Consider the following 19,229-nt stretch of genomic DNA (forward strand, 5'->3'; position numbering starts at 1 on the left):
GGCGATGAAGTTCCTGATGCACATCTCGAAGAAGGGGGCTGTGAGTCGAGCAATCAGGTAGATGAAGTGCGGCAATCGATCAATGTATCCGAAGCACGGAAAATGCCGCGAAGGTCCGATCACATGTCCGACCATCAAGAGAGATCGGTGGCTGCTACGTGGATGAAAGCTCATTTACACGAAAAATGGAACCAATCGAGATTCGTCAGAGAATATCGCGCTAATTTTGGTCGAAGCCGAACTTATATAACCCTGAAGAGATGGATGGATGAGAAAGAGAACTCTCAAGCGAAGAGATGTACTGTGATACCGAAAGTTCCGGATACATGTCTGCGTGAGACATTATCGAATGACAATTCTTCGTCGCCAACCCCGGGTCTTTCGAATGGTAAGCTCTGTGTGCCATCAACCTTTCAGAATGGGCCCCCTGAGAAGTCAATACGTCGCTGGGACGTAACCCCTATTAAGATAGAAAGTGGTCTTCCGAACTTGCCTGAAGCATGCCCTGAAGAAGAGGAACCGAGCATTCAGGTAGACGAGGTGCCTGAAGTATGCCCTGAAGAAGAGGGCTGCGAACCGAGCCACCAAGAAGACGGAGTGCCCGAAGAACAGCTACGAGGCTACGAACCAAATGATGAAGAAAACGACGTCACCGAAGAACAGCTGCAAGGAGGATGTGAACCAAATGACCAAAACGAAACATCTGGATCAGAATATAACGAACTGCCATTTAATCCTATGGTACACAATTCAACCCCCAAGACCACAGCTAGCATCCAGGCCTCATCCCCGCAGCCCGAAAACACCCCAAGCAAAAGGCAGCCCATCACACCGGACGAAGCAAAGTTGATCGTGTGCATGATGCACAAACAAGAAAAGAAAGCCAGCGACGTAATGCATATGTTGCCAGGTCGCGAATACCCGACAGTCTGGCACTGGTTCTACAATCACTGGACCCGGCGTCTTGCCAATCCGCCTCCCCTTTCCGCTGCCTGGTCGCAGCCTGAGCTGGTATCCCTGTCCCGACTCAGCACCCAATCGGGTCTTACCTGGGGTCAGATACAAAGTCGCTTCAAGGGGCGATCCCGACATGAGGTCGAGTTTGAGCTGCTACGTGCTTTTGTTGGTGAGGGATTTACCTCTGCCATGGTAGGGAACATGGAGGAACAGGCGGAGCCGGAAGAGCAGCCGGCAGAGCTGCAGCCGGAAGAAATGCAAGACGAGATAAATAATGAGCCGGGATCTGAAGCGGCCAGTGATTGACAATCGATAATCTATCCACACGTATTCATAACATGACTACCATACCATTCAATCTATATCTAATGAAAGTCTTCGTCCTGTGCATTCATAACATCCTCAAGCTTCGTATCAACCGCCCCACCAACATCACCAGCCTTGGCCCAGAATTTAGACAGATGCCGTGAACCAGAGTCCGAAAGGACCGTCACAATCCGATGACCAGGGCCAAGCCTCCTCGCTGTCTTGACAGCGGCAACACCTATAAAGCACCATAAGTAAAACACATGTGCGCTAGGCAAAGAGGGATTCAACCCACAATTCACTGCACTGCTGCTCCCAATAAAGATCCCATCCTTCTCCACAAGCCACCGCGCCATGGCCAAAGCCTGTGCATCAGTAACCCGCACCGCATCATCAATCATCTCCTTCCCCGCCTCGAAGTTCGCCGTGACCCGGTTAATGCCAATACCTTCAACGATAGTATCAACCTGCGGACGCCGCCGCGTCCCCTCCCGCTCCTTAACATCAAACATAACGCCGTAGACCACTCGGTTGAAAAGCCCACTTCCCTGCGGGTCAGCCAGCACGACATTAAGGTTAGGCAGCAAGGGCTTTAGGAACCTGGCCACGCCAGAAATGGTGCCGCCTGTTCCGGCGCCCGCTACAAACGCATCGAGCCGGCCACCGCACTGAGCGTACAGCTCTGGGCCGGTCCCTTCGTAGTGGGCGCGCCAGTTAGCCTCGTTCTCGAATTGATCGGCGAAAAATCCACGGCCACGGGTCATGGGCTCGTGTCCCGCGGGGGGATCGGATTGCCCTTCCGCTGATGCAGATGATGCAGAGGGGGTTCCCGATGAGGCCGTGTGCGTCTTTGCTAGTGCTCGTGCGCGATTGACAAAGTTGTCTTTCTCCACTATTGGCGCTGGCGGAACCCGGTCCACGATTGCCCCGAGTTTCAGCAGGAGGTTGGATTTTTCAATTGCCTGGTCGGACGGCAGGCAGCTGGGTTGCATTGGCGTTAGTGTTTTTTGCTATTGGTGTGATGCCAGGGTGGCGCATACGTACATGTGTGCTAGGTAGCCTTTTGCCCGGGCTAGTGTTGCTAGGGAAATGCCGGTCGATCCCGATGTGCCTTCGTAGATTGTGTCGCCTGAATGGGGTGTCAGAAGACCTTGTTCTTCGGCCTGGTTGAGGTCAGCGATGCTGGTCTAGTACAGGAAACTTTTTGGTTTTTGCGTATTTTAGCATACAATCTCGATCATGCTTAGTGCCACTCGGTCTTTTGAGCTCTGGCCAGCGCCATTCAGGAACTGCGGCATTGTTAGCGTATTCTTAGCTCTTCTTTGGGGTGGTTGGTATACTAAGTACTAGTCACATACCTCTGCCTTGCCCAGAATCTCACATCCCGTCTCATCTGATAGGGACTTGATCCGGAATAGGGGGGTGTTTCCGATACAACCTTCAATGCCTTCCACAATAGAGGGCGGGCCAGCTCGGGTGCCATTTTTGGGGGATGTTAGTTCTGGCTCATTATCCTCATGTCTGGGACGTGACAGTTCTTGATATGCGAGTGCCAAGCAGACACCGGTCAAGAAGGCCGTGCCTATATACGCCGTTGAATGATCTGGCATCTTCCCATGCCGTTATGTCTTGATAGAGGTTATGTGCATAGGATATGAAGCTCGGACCGTCAGGCTTTTTGGTGGACGACAGGAGTCAGCCTATACTCCGTACTTCGATGAAAGAAATATTGAAAGCTAATTCAAAGAGTTCTTTGTATTCAAATTGCATTCAGTTCGAATATTTTAATGTCCAAAGTCTCGAAAATTGAAGGTGATGGGTTTCGCCTGAGGCACGTGGCTCCGGTCATCCAGAAGCCGTTCTTTCCGTTCCCCGGAACAACCGTGAGCTTAGCTCTGCAGTCACAATGGATTCGCCAGTCCTTACCCAGCTGTTCCGACAGCTCTTCCGTCATCCAGCATGTCGATCTATAAGGCGGTCACCTTCTGTACTTGCTCGACCACAGTCTCGATCATTTCTTACGCGACGCACCCCTGTCAACGTGAAGCGCAAACCGCACGAAGAAATCCAGCTCTGGACAAAGCGAGGAGACTACCCCAAGAACATCGATGAGGAGTACAGGAAGTACCCGACAGTTACGGCGAAGGAGCTACGCAACCGCCGCGAACGGCCGCGGCAGGTCAAAATGCTGACACGCGAGTTCATCGACGGTGAGTTCGACAGCTCGGTGAAGCGTGACTAGTTCTGATACAGCCGTAGACAGCCTCTACAACCCACATTATGGATACTTTTCCAAACACGCCACCATTTTCAGCCCCGGAGAGCCATTCGACTTCAACAACATCGAAGACGGGCCCGCGTTCCACAAACTCCTCGGCCAACGGTACACGGAGTTTGAAGACAAGCTTGATGCAACGAACCCAGATATCGCGCGGCAGCTGTGGCACACACCTACCGAGCTCTTCCGACCATACTACGGCGAGACGATTGCGCGGTATTTGGTGTCAAACTACAAGCTGACCCTATACCCGTACCACGACCTGATCATCTACGAAATGGGCGCGGGAAACGGCACAATGATGTTGAACATTTTGGATTTCATCCGCGACACCGACTACGAGGTGTATCAGCGCACCAAGTTCAAGATTATTGAAATCTCGCCCGCGCTGGCAGATCTACAGTACAAGAATTTGACCGACAAGCTCACTGCCAAAGGACACCGGGACAAGGTCCAGATTATAAACCGGTCAATCTTCGACTGGGACACATACGTCCATTCCCCGTGTTTCTTCCTCGCCCTGGAGGTATTCGATAACTTCGCCCACGACACCATCCGCTACAAGCTCGGCACGGAAATGCCACAACAGGGCGGTGTGCTGATCGATGCCGACGGCGAGTTCCACGAATATTACAACAACCAGCTCGACCCAGTCGCAGCTCGTTTCCTGCGCGTGCGCCAAGCCGCCGCCCGTCGTCCTTTCCCAAGTCCCTTGGGCCCACCACTTCTCCGCGGACTCCGCTCCGCCGCGCCCTTCCACAAGGAATACTCCCTGCCGGAGTACATTCCCACCCGACTGATGCAGTTCTTCGATGTCCTGAACCAGTACTTCCCAGCCCACCGTCTCGTCTCTAGTGACTTCAATTCCTTGCCAGATGCCGTGCCCGGGGTCAACGCGCCGGTCGTGCAGACTCGATATCAGCGGCAGACAGTGCCGGTGTCGACTCCTTTTGTATGTGGATAGTTCTAATATAACTTTGAATTTGGCTAATTTGCGCAGGTCCACCAAGGCTACTTTGATATCTTCTTCCCGACGGACTTTAATGTCGTCGAGGATATGTACCGTGCTATTACGGGAAAGCTGACGCAGGTCACGAGTCATGAGGAGTTCGTGCACCGTTGGGCTTACATTGAGGATACGGAGACGCGGAATGGGGAGAATCCGCTGCTGAGCTGGTATAAGAATGCTAGCATGTTGATGACTGTGTAGATATGGACGATGTCAATATCATTCAAACATGCCTTGGCCTTGGTAGCTCCTTCTCCGTGGGAGTGTAATTTGCCTCAACAGCGGTTTAACCCTCAACTCAAACGCCTCAGTAGAAGTCATTGCACATCCTCACTATAAAGGATAATCCCGATGACGCTTGGGGCCATCACACACGCAGATTGTGATATATGGGAGTCTCCGCTAGGCTCTAGACGTTGTGGCAAAGGCCGCCCACGGGAGTTGTCACCATCATATGTTTCTCTGCCAGGTAATCGGGAGAGATTGTGAGACGGCTAAAGGCGACGATGAAGATAGATCCAGGCACTAGAGACACCAATTTCCAGTTTGATCTCCGAAGTTGCAGCGCTGTACTTCCCAACAAACCCCAAAAACACAAAAACAAACACCAGCCTTAACCAGCTTACCTCCTAATTCTGCGGAATCCGAAAGACACTATTAGCAAGCTCCGTAAGACCCCCAACCTCAAACCCCTTAAGCGCATCAAGTATCTGCTCAACAGTAATCTGCGACAACCCCCCCTTATCCCTCGAGTAAATATCAACGCCCGCAGGCGTGAAGAGCGTCTTAGCAAAATACGTAACAACCCACTCGTTCCCATCATCGCCATGACCGAAGCCGAGAACCTCCCAGTGCGAGCTCGCGATCACCAGCCAGCCCTTGCCGCGCCAGTCCCAGGCGCCGGGAAAACCTGGCGTCGGGGTGTCGACGCCATGGACGGATTTTATTTTCTCCGAGTCGATGGATTGGTATTGGACTAGGTCGTTGATCTTTTGGACTCCGGTTGAGGAGGTGGGGAGGAGTGTGTAGGTGATGTTCACGTTGCGCTTGTTTTTCCATAGCGGGAGGCTGGAGTGGGTTACGTGCCATGTTCCGATTAGGAAGTCGGTTGGTGGGGGGCTCTTGGTTCCTGAGCTGGAATAAGTTGTTGGGAGGCTGAGGGAGATTGGAGACATGTTTTTTTGGGCGCGAGTTGGGTCTATGGAGGTGTCTGGGGTGAGAGCTCTGGTGGCGTATATTGGCCGATCGCTACCTGAAGGGGTGTTATCGTCGATCTACGTAACCCTAACTGGTGATGAAAGCGATATTGTCGCATTGAAGTAGCTGGGATCACTGTGCAGACTTTGAAAATAGCGCAAGTTACCAAGTTGAGGGATATTAAATCCAACTAGATGATGCTGATGGATGCTGCGACAGTATACTTTCGTTTGCTTCAAACAAATCTATTTTTACATAACTCAAGTGAGGATAGTAATCAAACATTAATTCATTCAAGCCGGCTCAGAGCAGGAGAGTGGCGATACAAAAGGATACACATACATATCATTTCTCCCTGGCACAAGCAGCATTTCACATAAGGCCAGGTAGTCTCCTAAGTTATTCTACATGAAGGTCTGAGCAAATGCGGTCTGACCAAAGACAGGCTGAGAAAAAGCCAAACCACCGAAGACTGGCTGGGCAAAGGAGGGCTTCTCAGTAGGACGAATATTAGGAATATTCGGTTTTTGTCCTGTCGGAATTCGTTGAACCCTCTCCATCAATGAGGTATCTGGAAGAAGAGGAGGATCTTTTCGTTCCGGTGCGAGAATATTCGTTGTGATGTTCACGTTGTTGATTGAAATTCGCGAGTGCGTAGAAATGCCTGCCTTTCGATTGAGCCCACTGAGGGCTTTATCTAGCTGGTAGAGAATAGCAGCGTTCAGGGAGGTTGGTGTGCAAACTGGTGCAGGGTTTATCACAGGCACGGTGATGTTGAAGTTCTCGAGTGTTGTACGTGAGCCACGATACCGTCTTCGCCAGATGTGCTCAGGGACGAATAGTCGGCAGTGGCGCCAGGAGTGGCCGATCTCTGCACACTTCCTGCAGAACGCGGTGCATGCCCCGATATGGCTTCTATCGCAACGGTCGCAGCGAGAGCGATAGGTCTCCTGGTAGGATCTCTCTCTGCCGTCCTGACAGAAGTGCGGGCGCTTGTACCGTGGGTAGTCGTCTTGGTCTTCAGCTTCATCAACTCTGGCACGCTTATTCGTAGTCCTGAATATTTCCTTATTAGCGGAGACCTTGGGTGAGACTCTGGATGCACTCTACACACGTATATTCCATTTTGACGCGCGTGGAGAGAGAAACAGAAAAAGAAAACAAAAGAGGAGGAGAAGGTCGGGGTTTTGTTTACTTGAACGAACGAGGAAGGAACGACTCTGTCACATGCTGAGGGCAAGGCAGGCTCTGATTCTTCGTGGGAAAGAGCGAGTGACGAGACTGATATGAAAGAACTCATCGGGCAACTGCGATCCCAGTCTATAATGTCTGCAATATAATGAGCAAACTCTTCTATAAGTGATACTCTAAGCTTATTTATCTGACTATCAAGAATCAAGAAACTTCTATGTCTAAAGTTGAATTGCAGGTGTGAGAGGCTTAATTCATTCAGCTATGGCATGTTTGGATCATTGAATTGTTCATAGAGGAACAAACCCCCCGGCATCAATTGCGCTGCGCTAAAATCTCCGATTGCCCTGACACACAAGCATCAATGAACTTTCCGGGAAGCGACAAGAGCCGTGGATCCTTCCCTGCAACTGACAGTAGCCTTGCTGCTACATCTAGGTATGAAGAGCTGAACGTGAACCAGAGAGACTTCTCGGGTTCGGAATCTTCCGATGGGCGAGGGTAGTACGGGTCGTTTTCAAAAAACGCAGCCGCAAGATGAGTTATCAAGTCATCTGGCTTTTCCAGTGCCAGTCTTTCTTCCCATAGATTGCACAAATTGAAGTCGAGAACCCAGACACGGGTTGTTCGGCGGCGAAAGTTGACACGCATCATTCCGTCAATGTCTGAGTGAGGAGGCATCGTTGCAACCTGTTTTGCGCTAAGTCCTAACGAACGACAAATGTTCTGGGTGTATGTCGTCTCTGCTTCGCTGCCTAGGACAAATTCAATGTCGTAACAATCCACATTTGCCGACCAATGCATAATTGCCAAAGCCTCCCCGATAGCTTTAGCGTAGTTCTGGATTGGGAGATTTAGCTCGATCATCTGATCCAAACACAAGTTGAAGTTCCTCAAGGTAAAATTGCGCGAGGGCGGGTCATTCGCACCTCGGCGACGGCCAAGATAGATACGCGCCAAGCAATCACGGTTGGTTTCGTGAGAGCTTACAGCGAGTCGCGACGATGCGGGACAATAGGCATCTATCAGAGCCTGTCGAGCAAGTTTGGGTAGTGGCAGTATTCGTTCTGTGATTAATGCCATTGCCGGTAGAGGGAAAGAGAGATGTGATCTGTGAAAAAGATCAATATGCGAGTCCCACCATTGCTTGTTCGTTTTTGGGACATATGAGAATATTTCGGGAACCCGTACTTCAACGGACTGCTGGTCTGTGAAGGCCTGGTACACTGCCAAGTGGGCTTGAAAATCTACCCAAAGGGCATTTTCGAACGACGGACGGGCGATTTTTATGACATAAGCACGACCGGGCCGCTCGAAGACAATTCCACATTGGCCAAAGCCAATACTGCGAAGCCCAACAGAAGATGTCTGCTGTACAGTGTTGAAAAATGCGAATGAGGAGGCTGTAGAGATAACGGAACTCAGCGACAGAACCCGGCTCAACACCTCACGAGGTTCTGCTGTTGGAAGTATTTGCAACTCGGACGTGAGATCTTCATTGCGAGCAGCATCGAGTAAGGCGGATAATCGGTTCGTAAGGTTGATATCTTTACGCAAGGTCGGTGAGATGGTGGAGCTACCGGAGTCGCCGCTGTCTTGATTGCGTGGGTCCATGGTGGATATCGAGATCTGAGCGAAGTGGAGTGAAAGTGAGGAAACAACGAATAGGCGACGAGTTTTTGGGGGGGCCACTTATATGGCGCTGTCATGTCTTGTATCTGACGTATGTTGTATGTATTTTCTATGCCTTTCCTGTATAGGCTTAGTACCTCGAACCCTAAACGATGTTGTAGATTGTAGTATCTAGTAAATAAGCTATATAGTTCAAAGCAGCAAAGATCACCCCAAGCCGCGTTTCATCGGGAATAGACGCTCTCCTCATGTCTGTTCTCCCGTGGGTAGGCTACAAGCCCGAGACATAGGTGAAAAGCAAGCCGTGGTTGGGCTACACGTCCATGTGGAATCTGCTGGACTACGCGGCTGTAACTGTGCCTGTTGCGAGGACAGATCGGGGTCTTATTCTATTGGAAGTGAGGATAATGATGAGTGGGAGGGACATTCTGTTAGGAATGAGTCGGATGCTTTGAATTACTTGCAGTGTGGGTCGTCTTTTAGAGACATGATGCGGATTCTGCTTCTTATTGGATGTTATCGACCTTGTGCATCGAGGTCCATTTGGAGAGGAAAAGGCCGTAGCGGTTGGGAAGGTCGATGAATTCGACTCTCTTTCATCCATACGGAGACAAACTATACTAGGGCAAATTCAAAATAGGAAACAATGCGTTCATGAAACATATATATGAGGAAATGCTTTTTCCTCCATGGCTTGGAGATTCCATCTAAGCAGCCATCAATGATAAAAAGTAGATACAATGCAGCCAGGCCTTGTCAGCCAGAAATAAAAACATATCCCATACCCTTCATATACGCAACGACCATATCACAATCAACAAGAACCTAGAACTCAAACTCCTTGCGGAAGATGTTAACGTCCATGCCGGCGACGACCTGGTCAGCCAAGTCACGGCGGCCCATCTGGCTGAACACACGACGCAGCGTGTCGTATAGATTCGTGCTCTGATTCTGGCTGATGTGCAACATGCGCTCGAGGCGCTCGTCGTCCAGGCCATCCGGATGTACACCGTCGCTGATGATCTCGCGTGCTCGCTCGCGGCCCTCCTGCTCCACAACGCGGTGCATGGATAGTGCACCTAGCAGGTGCTGTGCGGCTTCTGGGTAGCAGCCGATGTTGATGCAGGATACGCCTAGGTTGTAGCGGGCGCGCACGAAATTGGGATTAATGTTGAGGGCTTGCTCGTAGGCTTCGATGGCTTCTTCCGAGCGCCCGGAGTTGGCGAGGGTCGCACCGAGTCGGTTCCAGAGGAGGTGAAGCTGCTCTTGTTGGTTGGTGCTTCCGGACTCGGTGGAGGCTAGGGCGGCGGAGAAACAGTCGACGGCCTTTTCGTATTCCTCGGCGCAGTAGAAAAGAACGCCCAGTCCGACTTGTACGTCGGGGTCCATCTGGGCTCCTGACGGGGAGAGCTGGGCCGCTTGGATGAATAGTTCTGTTACGCGGTCGTGGAGGAGTTGACGGTCTGTGAAGCCGAGGTCTGAATCGCCGGATACCTCCTTCGGGTCGATGATTGTGGGGTACTTGTGGGACAGCCAACGCTCGAGTGTGCGGTAGGCGGTTGAGTCGTAGCCCTCATTTGTATACGAGACAGCCAAGCCCATCAAGGCATCTAAATTCCCGGGGTCGACCTTTAGGGCTTGTTCCAATGCACGGATAGCGGGCAACTCCTTTTCATTCTGCGCCTGCGCAGAGCCCAGCATCGTCCACGCTTGCACGTGCTGTGGGTCCTTCTGAACCGCTGCCTCAAAAGCCAGCGCTGCTAGCGACAGATTACCGCCGTCACGCATAATTTTCATTCCCTCCTCGAACGGATTGCCGACAGCCTGGTAGACATTATCCTCCTCGAACATATAGTCGCCGAGCTGGGGATCTCGGAAACGAGAGTTGAGACTATCAAAGCCATCCCAGTCACCGAGATCACCAACATGCACGTTATCGGTGACTTCAAAATTATCTTCCTCGGCAAGTTTTCTGCTCGTGGTCTCAGCCTGGACCCGTTGCCATACAGACTCAAAAACGTCATTGAAGGGCACTGACCTGTCCAAATCATTCAGTTCCGCCTCCATCGCCGCATTAGCCTCTTCGTCTGTCCGGGTCTCATTTCCCACCGTCGCAGTCTCCATTTCAGCAAACTGAGCCTCCCAGTTCTCATCGTCGAGCTCCACCATCCGCCCCTTCCCCTTATCCTGTGTCTGCCCCTCCATAGGCCCCTGCTGCATGCCCATCTGCCCACCCATCATAGGCTGCATCATCCCCATACCGCCCATACCCATACCACCCATATAACCACCGCCCATCGCCATCGGCCGCTGATACCCCGCCATCATAGGCGATGCGTTCGCGGCAGCAGGGCTGGAGGTCTGTGGCATGCCCATACGGCTCTGCTGTTGGAATCGTGTAAACTCGGCAGGACTAAACCCCGATCCGTTCTTCATCTGGCCCGGGAAGGCGGCTTCCATGCGCGCTTGCTCGCCCGAGTCAAACTCCCCTGCCCACCCTGGCGACCCTGTGCGGGCCGGGCCTGTTTGGAACTTATCCAGCTCGCGGCGCATGTGCTCCATTGCGAACGGCTGCGGTGAGGGTCCGTTTAGTTGTTGTCCTGGTTGTTGCATGAAATCGTCCATCATCTGATAAGGAGGTTCCCAACTCCGAGATTAATTTTCCGTTGCTGTTTCCTTTGCGGGGGGCTGTGGGCTGGGTGGCTCACCTGATCCTGTCCGCCCATCATGCTGTGTGAGCGCATGCCTTCTTGCATGCCTGGTCCCCGGCCTACCAGTCGGTCGCGCTGTAGTGATTTATCATCCTGGACGTGCTTCGTGAATTGTGAGAGCGGGTTACCCGCAGTAGAGCACTCTGCGCCACCGAGGAACGACATGATGGGTATGTGGCGGTTTAAGAACGAGGTAGTATTAATGGAAATTAGGAAGAGAAGCGAGGACAATGTAAAGGTCGAGGTGCATTCCCCCGGATATCGTTCGACGTGGGGCTCAAGGGCTTTCCGCCTCCTCAGCCGAGGTTCCCCGACGGCAGTTTGAGAGTCACGAGATTCACGAGGTACCAGGTACATACAACAGTTGTATATGAAAATTTGCAGAATATACCAGAATGCGACTTTGGGCTTATTCGATACCATTCATCGTTGTCGACAGAGGTTAACTGGTGCGCCAAGGCGTCAGATATGCAAGTTTGCAGATACAGCTCTCGTCTCCGGATCTTTCCCACCTGTCACTTGTCCTAAATATTGAACATCATGGTGTTTTCAAACGATAAGATCTAATTTGCAAGTTATATACACGAATCCATCACATGGTAAAACCTTAAAAAAAAAAAAAAGGCTAGCTAGGGCGTCTTCATTGATGCATTTGGCCGTAGGATCCAAAATACAGCCCTTATAAACCCCTAAGCCTAAACTAAAACATTATTCAAACAGACCAGAATATTGTACGAAGTATATTACTATAGGTGATATTAAGGCTTTGCAGAAAGATTTAGTACTGAAAACTAGATCCTAGATCTATACATTGAAGAGGGCAGCAGAGGCACCGACAGCCCTGCCTGATAGGCGATCCTCTAAGCTTTAGGGCGAATACAGAGGGCATTTACCTAGAAATTATGCAAAATTCTAGGCAGCACTTGGAATTTTCACGCTAAGATATGAACCTCATTTCCCTGAGGTTCTTCCCGCTGACATCCATCTTTCAACACTGACCATGTCGAGCGGCACACAATCAGACAACCCCGGCGATACCATGCGTCTGGCCGTGGAGCGCTTTCGCATCAAAATGGAGTCCGCGAATCGGCAATTCATTCAAGACCGCGTCGATGAGATCGAAGCTATGCATGAAGCTTGTTGCACATATCTGCCGTCGACATTAGCATCTACATTTTACGCTATCGATGGTAAGTCTAGACAAGTCAATGAGATAGTCGAGTGTGAGCCATCGGAGCTGATATATATTCTAGATGTCCAAAACAAGATGATAATCTAGCTATTTCCATAAGCTCTTCTAATAGTTTCATGTCGACAAAGACATAAAGATCTTCTCCTCTGGAAACCAGGAGAAGCATCTTCTGCAAGATGAGCAAATAGAGAGAGTGCCAAACTGAGCCTCTGCAGGTCAGATAAAGAAGCTGCCAACACAACATGAAGCCTACAAGAGGTGCAAGGATACTGCCAAGGAGATTTCTAGTTCCTGCCCAGCTGGCGGTGATGTGTTGTGCCGAGTTCAGCGAATGTCTCATCAGTCGAAGTTGATCGTCGGCTGAAAACCAGGCAATCAAAAGATCCTCTCGTGAACTGCGACAGCAATCGTCAAGTGTATTCCATGGGATTGGATATGACACTTAGTTACGGCAATAGTACGTGTAGATATGATCATTCTACGGAGTACTTAATAAATATCGCGAGTTAAGAATGCTTCCGATTGCCATTTTGGGACACTATTGTACATTTGTATAATTCACATATAACCCTCTCTATTGCTTCTTCTCGGTCTCGGTCTGCTCGGTTACCTGCTCAGTTACCTGTTCAGTCACCTGTTCAGTTACCTGCTCGGTTACCGGCTCAGTCTCCTTGATCTCAGTAACTTCCGCAACCTCCTTCACTCCGCGCACTTTCCGATTTCTCATACCCGAGACTGACTCGATATTGGTCTGAGCATCCAAGTGTTGCTTGAGGGAGTTCTTCTTATTCTGCAGCCTCTTCTCCTGGTTACGCTGGTGCTCCTCAGGACTCAAGACCTTGCGCTTAGCAAAGCTGACAGTCAGCTTGCGGCCGTAAGGCGCCTTGCGGGAGAGAACCTCCTTAGCGTGAGAAGCGCTGGCCTGATCGGCAAAGTCAATGTGTCCGAATCCACGGGGCAAGCCAGTGCGACGGTCGATGGGGATACGGACATCAGTGACACCGGGAATATCCTCGAACATATCCTGCAGATCCTGGTCGGTCAATTCGTAGGGAACGTTGCCGATGTAGAGGGTCCTGGTAGGCTTGGATTCGGCCATGGATCTGTACGTCGTGTTGGAGAACTGCACCACCACCTCGCGGCCTTCCAGGATACCTCCGTGCTGTTGCGTGATTGCTTGCGTGGCTTCCTCGATGGTGCTGAAGGTAACGTAGCCGAAACTGTAAGGGAGAATGGGTCAGTCTCTAGTAGGCTTTCGGCTGCATCGGTCTTGGGAACTCACCCTTTGCTCAGCCCGCGGACATCGTGCACGATCAGTGCATTCTCCACGGCACCGAATTTCTCGAAATGCTTGCGCAAGTCCTCCGCGGTCACGTCGAAGAAGAGGTTGCCGACGTACACGGTGGTCTTCGGTACAGGGCCCTCGCTCAAATACTCACGTCGGCGTTCTTCTTTGGGCACACGGACTTGGCCCGGCGTGGATGGCTCCGGTTTGACAGTCGAGATATACCTAATCGGAATCCGTGAACGGCCTTCATCGGTCGAGTTTAACCGTGTCTGTGTGAGGGTTGGGTAGGCGAACCGAGCGGCGAGAATCGGAGTGGAGCATGTTGAACGCAACACTGCGCTGCTGATTGATGAGCGTGAAGCAGCTGGGGACAATTGAAGCCGAGAAACGGCCCGGCGGAAGCAATGCCTAGAAATTAGTTGTTTTAGCAATTGTCCTCAATGTTGCATGCATCAGCGAGTACATAATGTGTACATTCTCGGACTCGGACTCTGTATTCAGTAATAGCTCACATTTTGAATTAAAATAACACAGGATGCGTTGATCTTGTATTAGAGATAATATGTTGACAAGAGAAGAATTGCGCGAAGCCAGATAACTTTTTTCCCGGCAGATAACCCCCGGCACGTGACTGATATAGCCAATGATAAGGAGGTAGATCAAAGCAATAGAAAGCAGTGGATTGGAGATTTTATATAGACAATACTCAGGGTTTGGGTGATAAAACACGAATTAAACGTGAGATTTGATAACTCAAGAGTGGAAATATGGCAGTAGCCTCATAGTATGATACATTGTCCAACCCCAACACCGACAGAATCCATAAACGCAACATATTTTCTCAGATCGGCTGAATCTCGCCAGCACGCATACATATCCATGGGAAAGAAGAAGTAGAAATTGCTTCGTTACTTCAAGTCATCCGATGAAGAAACAAAACATTTCCAGGTATCACAAATGGCCAACATTTTCTGGCAAAAAGGGGAGAGAAAAAATCATGCAGAATACCAATACAACTCGTTCATTGGGAACCTTGGCCCCGACTATCGTTTTGTTGAGGCATGGGCGCCATGCCGTATCCTGTTACTGGCACAACTCCACTATCGGGACTGTTGGAGGATACTGAGTATAACGTCGGCCGAGGAATACCACTAACTGATGGTACCCGCCCTGAGGCTAGAGGACTAGACACTGAAGGCTGTGACATGCCTCCAGACTGTGGGGTTGCTTGGCGCTGTGCATCAATCATAGGCCAGAATTGATTTGTTGTGTCGAGGGCTGGGTTTTGAATGTATGTGTCCCAAGCATCCTGATATCAACATGTCAACATTGAACACCGGATCCCGAAAAGGAAAAGACTTACCCAATCCAGATTAACTTGCGTGTCCGGCATTTGCCCGAACATGCTACTAAAGGGCGAAAGTACACCCGGCATTTCGGCCGAAGCGCCCACGCCACCTATTCCTGTTCCCATTGGTGTATCTCCCATCTTGAACATAGGGTCAGCAAAGGGCGGAGGGCCCGGGTTCATCGGGCTCATTCCGCTGCTCAACAGGCCGAGGGTCATGGCCGCGTTCTGCTTCTCGTCTTGTGGCTCAAATGAAGCTCCGGCGCTATTTTCAAGGCCTGGGACCGACATGTGCAGCTTGCTGAGCATCACACCGAGAAGGCTAGACGCCTTCCATGCTTCCATGCTCTCATCACGCGACTCATCCCAAATATCTTTCGAGAGTTGGATCGCGGCGATCATTTCATCGCGCCGCTCTCGGCCCCATGTGTATGTGTCTCCCGATGGCCGGCCGGTCACCTGCAATGATAGGCCGTGGTATAGGTCGAGACTAACAATGGTGGCTGCCAGTAAGAAGTCGGCTGAACTGAGGGAACTTATTCGGCTCTGACGACCACGGAGGCGCCCGCTGTGAGTTTCCGCGTGCAGGAGCGCCTGGACTTGCAATAACTCCATTGCTGAGTCGATACATGTCCTTCGAGAATAGGTGAAACGAGGATTTTCTCGGGCGCGAACCAGATATGGGCGATGAAGCACACACTGAGCTTTGTTGTATAAGGCCATTACCTGCACAAACGGTTAGTGTTGATGCGAATTGTGGCCGCTGTCAGACAACTTACGAAAAATCGCGACATGATAACACTAATAGGATCCAACTGGCACTCCTCCATAGGCCGAATATGCAAGTGCTCGGGGATCATGTCCCTTGCCTGTCGGAGTTCCGCGTCGGCTTCCATCACTTTTTCGTATGGGGCCGCCGATACAGCAGAGCTTTGTTCAACCACACGTCCGAATGCATATGACAGGCGCGCCTTAGCAATCATATATGAGATTGGGGTTGGCTCATTCAATTGACGTGGCGGCGGGAGCTCCTTGCAGTCTTCATCGAAATCATCATCGTACAAATTCCGTGGTAGCTCAGTATCGCTATCTGTACTCCGGATCATCCCCGGCAACCCGACCTGGTACGAGAACAGAAGGTCGGCTTGGCGCACAAAGGTCCACACTCGCCGTCGCATCTCACCCTGGAAAGGTGTGATATTTGGGAACATTTTGGAGTCACGGTGATATCCTGATCGCATTGCTAGGCGAACAACAACGCCGGTCATGACCCAGATCGAAATATCCGCCTCTCGGGTCTGGGAGAAATCGCCATGCAAATGAAACACGAGCGCTTCAATCAAGAACGGGTGGGGTTTCGTGTAGTCAGCCAATGTCAAGCACTGTGCTACAGAATTCCGGAATCCCCCAGCCATGTCCATGGACTTGCCCCGGAATTCAGGTGGCTCATCGCCTTCGCGGTGGTAAGATAGCATTGCCAGCCTCATCATTGCAAAGAGCATGGCAATCCAGACTAGTTCGGTCGCGGCAGGATCATCCCAATGTTTGTTATACTAGCAGAGTCAGATTCTGGAATCAACGAAATTGTTCTCGAGGAGCTTACCTGTGCTTGGAATGTGGGTCCATGGAGAACATCTAGGTAAAGTCAGGATCAAGACCACAGGCTACGGAGATAGCAAATACTCACGGGTTGCAGGGTCATAGCAATTGAAATAGCGAGCAATAAGAATGTCAGTTGTATACTTAGACGGCAAGCCAGTCATGATCTCGCTACGGCTCATCGGCTTATTGATACCAAACAACAAAGTCGAGCCTGATGAATCAGTAGATGGTCGGGCCGCTTTGACTTTTTCAAATTGCTCATCAAGTTGCTTCTTGTGCGTTGTGAAGAAACTTCGCACCTCGGAGATCTATTCGATGAGTTAGAAAGACTCGAGTTTGGTCAAACCTCCCAGACTTACATCGTTTAATACAGACGCCCAATGAGCATCACTGATGTAATAAGACTTGTTATTATCCATCTTCATAATACCAAACGACTTCGTCACCTGGTCCGTGTCGCTCTCTTCGGCGCCCTCCTCTTCGATATCGAGATCATGGGAGAACCGAGTCGAGCCCACACTATTTTCCCCGGAGATCGCCGCCATGGCAGCAGATGGACCCGCAGACTGAGAGCCATTTGTCATCAACGAAAGAACTAAGCCTTCTAACCGATCGATGCGGTTTTGCATATCATCCGGTGTAGTGGATGACTGCTGGGACGAGTTCTTCTTGCGCGAGTTGGGTTGCGCGTAGTTACATGAAGCAGCATCTCCTCGTTTGACACAGTTTTCGCAAGGATTCGTACGATTGCATTTCAGCCTAGAACCGTTAGTAAAAAAAAAAGGTATTTCAGCCATGTCTTGAATACTTACTTTCTGTGTCGACAAGGCCCACATGACAAAGGTACTCGGTTTCGTTTCCGGACAACTCTGTAATCTGGAGAGTGGCCAGCACTCGAGGAATTTGTAGAAGGGGGTGTTGGGGTCATTTTGAATGGCATGATCATGTATGGGTAACCGAATCGTTGCAATATCGACGGTAAACCGCGGATGATGCAGTGCACGTCAATCCAACGTTCCAGCCGGGCGGGGCTCTCAAGCACGTTGTGGCAGTCCGCACAGCTCTAGGATCGAATCAAATATGCTACTCGGTTGTTCTGCATCCAAACAACTTTCTCAGTCTGATTGCAAGCCCACTTCTGAATATCTGCGCGGGGTTCCGAACGCGATTTTGTTTCCTTCCCTAGTCGTAGAAACGTATGTACAGTTAGGCGCAACGTCAATGCCAGATTTGGCTCGTGTTGTAGGCAGCCGTGCCAGACCCAGAACTTGAGATGTGGTAGATGTTGTACGCGACTATTTCGGGCGGTCAGGGGTTAACTAAGCCGCACAGTATCACTAGACAGATAGCGGGGCAATGCGACGAACGGATGTGCGTTGTCGAAGCTTGCGATGTGCGATGGCCGAAGGAGGGGGTGTTCGGTGCCGCGTGGATAAGTGTGGTCGGGAGGCCAAAGGCAGATTCGGAAGACTATAGAGAAATTTTGATTCAAGTGCGATCAAGGATCCTTCTCGAGTCAACGATAGCAACAAAGAGGTGATCATAAGGAAATGAAGCTAGGTAGACACCCGTGGACGAGGCCCCGACGAAATGATGATTAATCCGTTATCTCCGGGCGATTTTTCTTATCACCAGATGATCTCACCTCCTGCAAGTACATAGAGAGGACGGAGTATCCGCACTCCGTATATATTGTGAAATAGTCTATTATCTTCGGTTCGATACATGAATACCTTCTTCCCTCTTGTGAAGGCTGATCCAGTCGATACTTAACCCCGATATCATATTCATTCCTTCTCTATTTTCCTAGACTTGATGCCGATTGGCTAGCAATACGACGATCAGTGACTCATAGGCAGAATTCAACCAGACATGCATGTCTCGAATTCTAGCAAGCTGGTCTATTCAAGACCTTGTGAGTCGGATCTAGACTGATGTCTAGGTTGGAGGTTCGACTCACACTATGTAGACTGACTTCGACATTATGGTACTTGTTCGTATATTCCGAGTTTAAGCTTAAAAAGAGGTGTTAGTTTAGTTTATTTAGGTTTACTCCTCGTTTTATCGCTGTGTATTCTTTACGTAGTGCATGTACAACTCTGATTAAGTAACCCTGAATTATGTCAAATACACATTTCTCGTGCACAATTCATATACTTTGTATAGACAAACTCGGTGTCATTTCCCTCCGCAACCATATATAGTATTCATCCAGGAAGATGTCGGTATTATATCCATCCCTTTTTCATCCTTTATGTCTAAAGGAACAGGTGGGTTGGAAAACGAACCATTATCTTGATCGATCGTATCTGCTCCCATGGACATCTTACTGGCTTTCTTCCACTTTCAGCGACTTGGTGAGCTTTTAAATTGTTGAGCTTGGACATTTGGCTTTGTTGTATGGAGCCTATGGATATTAATAACTTCGGGGCTTGTTTAGCAAATGACTAGAAAGGCCCACTTCTATATTCTTTGGTAGGGCAAGTTGGTCGATTCCGGACGATGTATGTCTGGTGAC

At 50.3% G+C, this 19,229-nt stretch overlaps 9 protein-coding genes across 9 annotated transcripts; 3 read left to right on the forward strand and 6 right to left on the reverse strand.

The window, feature by feature from the left end:
- Positions 1–264: 264 nt before the first annotated feature.
- On the forward strand, positions 265–1,263 carry N7518_003646 (uncharacterized protein; the record flags this gene model as incomplete). Its single annotated transcript, XM_057184573.1, has 1 exon — positions 265–1,263. One exon carries the CDS (start codon positions 265–267, stop codon positions 1,261–1,263), a length of 999 nt encoding a protein of 332 aa, XP_057046023.1.
- Positions 1,264–1,322: 59 nt separating this feature from the next.
- N7518_003647 (putative cysteine synthase) lies at positions 1,323–2,873 on the reverse strand (the record flags this gene model as incomplete). The annotated part of the gene is made up of 5 exons (XM_057184574.1): positions 1,323–1,501; positions 1,559–2,244; positions 2,308–2,450; positions 2,493–2,552; positions 2,622–2,873. 5 exons carry the CDS (start codon positions 2,871–2,873, stop codon positions 1,323–1,325), a joined length of 1,320 nt encoding a protein of 439 aa, XP_057046024.1.
- A 296-nt stretch (positions 2,874–3,169) lies between these two features.
- On the forward strand, positions 3,170–4,751 carry N7518_003648 (class I SAM-dependent methyltransferase; the record flags this gene model as incomplete). Its single annotated transcript, XM_057184575.1, has 3 exons — positions 3,170–3,473; positions 3,523–4,493; positions 4,542–4,751. 3 exons carry the CDS (start codon positions 3,170–3,172, stop codon positions 4,749–4,751), a joined length of 1,485 nt encoding a protein of 494 aa, XP_057046025.1.
- Positions 4,752–5,179: 428 nt separating this feature from the next.
- N7518_003649 (uncharacterized protein) lies at positions 5,180–5,725 on the reverse strand (the record flags this gene model as incomplete). Its single annotated transcript, XM_057184576.1, has 1 exon — positions 5,180–5,725. The coding sequence occupies one exon, from the start codon at positions 5,723–5,725 to the stop codon at positions 5,180–5,182; it is 546 nt and encodes a 181-aa protein (XP_057046026.1).
- A 426-nt stretch (positions 5,726–6,151) lies between these two features.
- Positions 6,152–6,872, reverse strand: N7518_003650 (uncharacterized protein; the record flags this gene model as incomplete). The annotated part of the gene is made up of 2 exons (XM_057184577.1): positions 6,152–6,803; positions 6,862–6,872. 2 exons carry the CDS (start codon positions 6,870–6,872, stop codon positions 6,152–6,154), a joined length of 663 nt encoding a protein of 220 aa, XP_057046027.1.
- A 381-nt stretch (positions 6,873–7,253) lies between these two features.
- On the reverse strand, positions 7,254–8,552 carry N7518_003651 (zinc finger protein; the record flags this gene model as incomplete). Its single annotated transcript, XM_057184578.1, has 1 exon — positions 7,254–8,552. One exon carries the CDS (start codon positions 8,550–8,552, stop codon positions 7,254–7,256), a length of 1,299 nt encoding a protein of 432 aa, XP_057046028.1.
- An 843-nt stretch (positions 8,553–9,395) lies between these two features.
- Positions 9,396–11,446, reverse strand: N7518_003652 (tetratricopeptide repeat protein; the record flags this gene model as incomplete). The annotated part of the gene is made up of 2 exons (XM_057184579.1): positions 9,396–11,198; positions 11,279–11,446. 2 exons carry the CDS (start codon positions 11,444–11,446, stop codon positions 9,396–9,398), a joined length of 1,971 nt encoding a protein of 656 aa, XP_057046029.1.
- Positions 11,447–12,281: 835 nt separating this feature from the next.
- N7518_003653 (uncharacterized protein) lies at positions 12,282–12,826 on the forward strand (the record flags this gene model as incomplete). Its single annotated transcript, XM_057184580.1, has 2 exons — positions 12,282–12,471; positions 12,762–12,826. The coding sequence occupies 2 exons, from the start codon at positions 12,282–12,284 to the stop codon at positions 12,824–12,826; spliced, it is 255 nt and encodes an 84-aa protein (XP_057046030.1).
- Positions 12,827–13,047: 221 nt separating this feature from the next.
- N7518_003654 (transcriptional regulator family TF) lies at positions 13,048–17,639 on the reverse strand (the record flags this gene model as incomplete). Its single annotated transcript, XM_057184581.1, has 10 exons — positions 13,048–13,693; positions 13,756–14,169; positions 14,225–14,306; positions 14,794–15,070; positions 15,125–15,835; positions 15,889–16,662; positions 16,713–16,744; positions 16,797–17,019; positions 17,071–17,470; positions 17,524–17,639. 10 exons carry the CDS (start codon positions 17,637–17,639, stop codon positions 13,048–13,050), a joined length of 3,675 nt encoding a protein of 1,224 aa, XP_057046031.1.
- Between the last annotated feature and the right edge of the window lie 1,590 nt (positions 17,640–19,229).

The sequence above is a fragment of the Penicillium psychrosexuale genome, assembly GCF_028828465.1.
Source record: "Penicillium psychrosexuale strain IBT 29551 chromosome Unknown utg000002l, whole genome shotgun sequence".
NCBI lineage: Eukaryota > Fungi > Ascomycota > Eurotiomycetes > Eurotiales > Aspergillaceae > Penicillium > Penicillium psychrosexuale.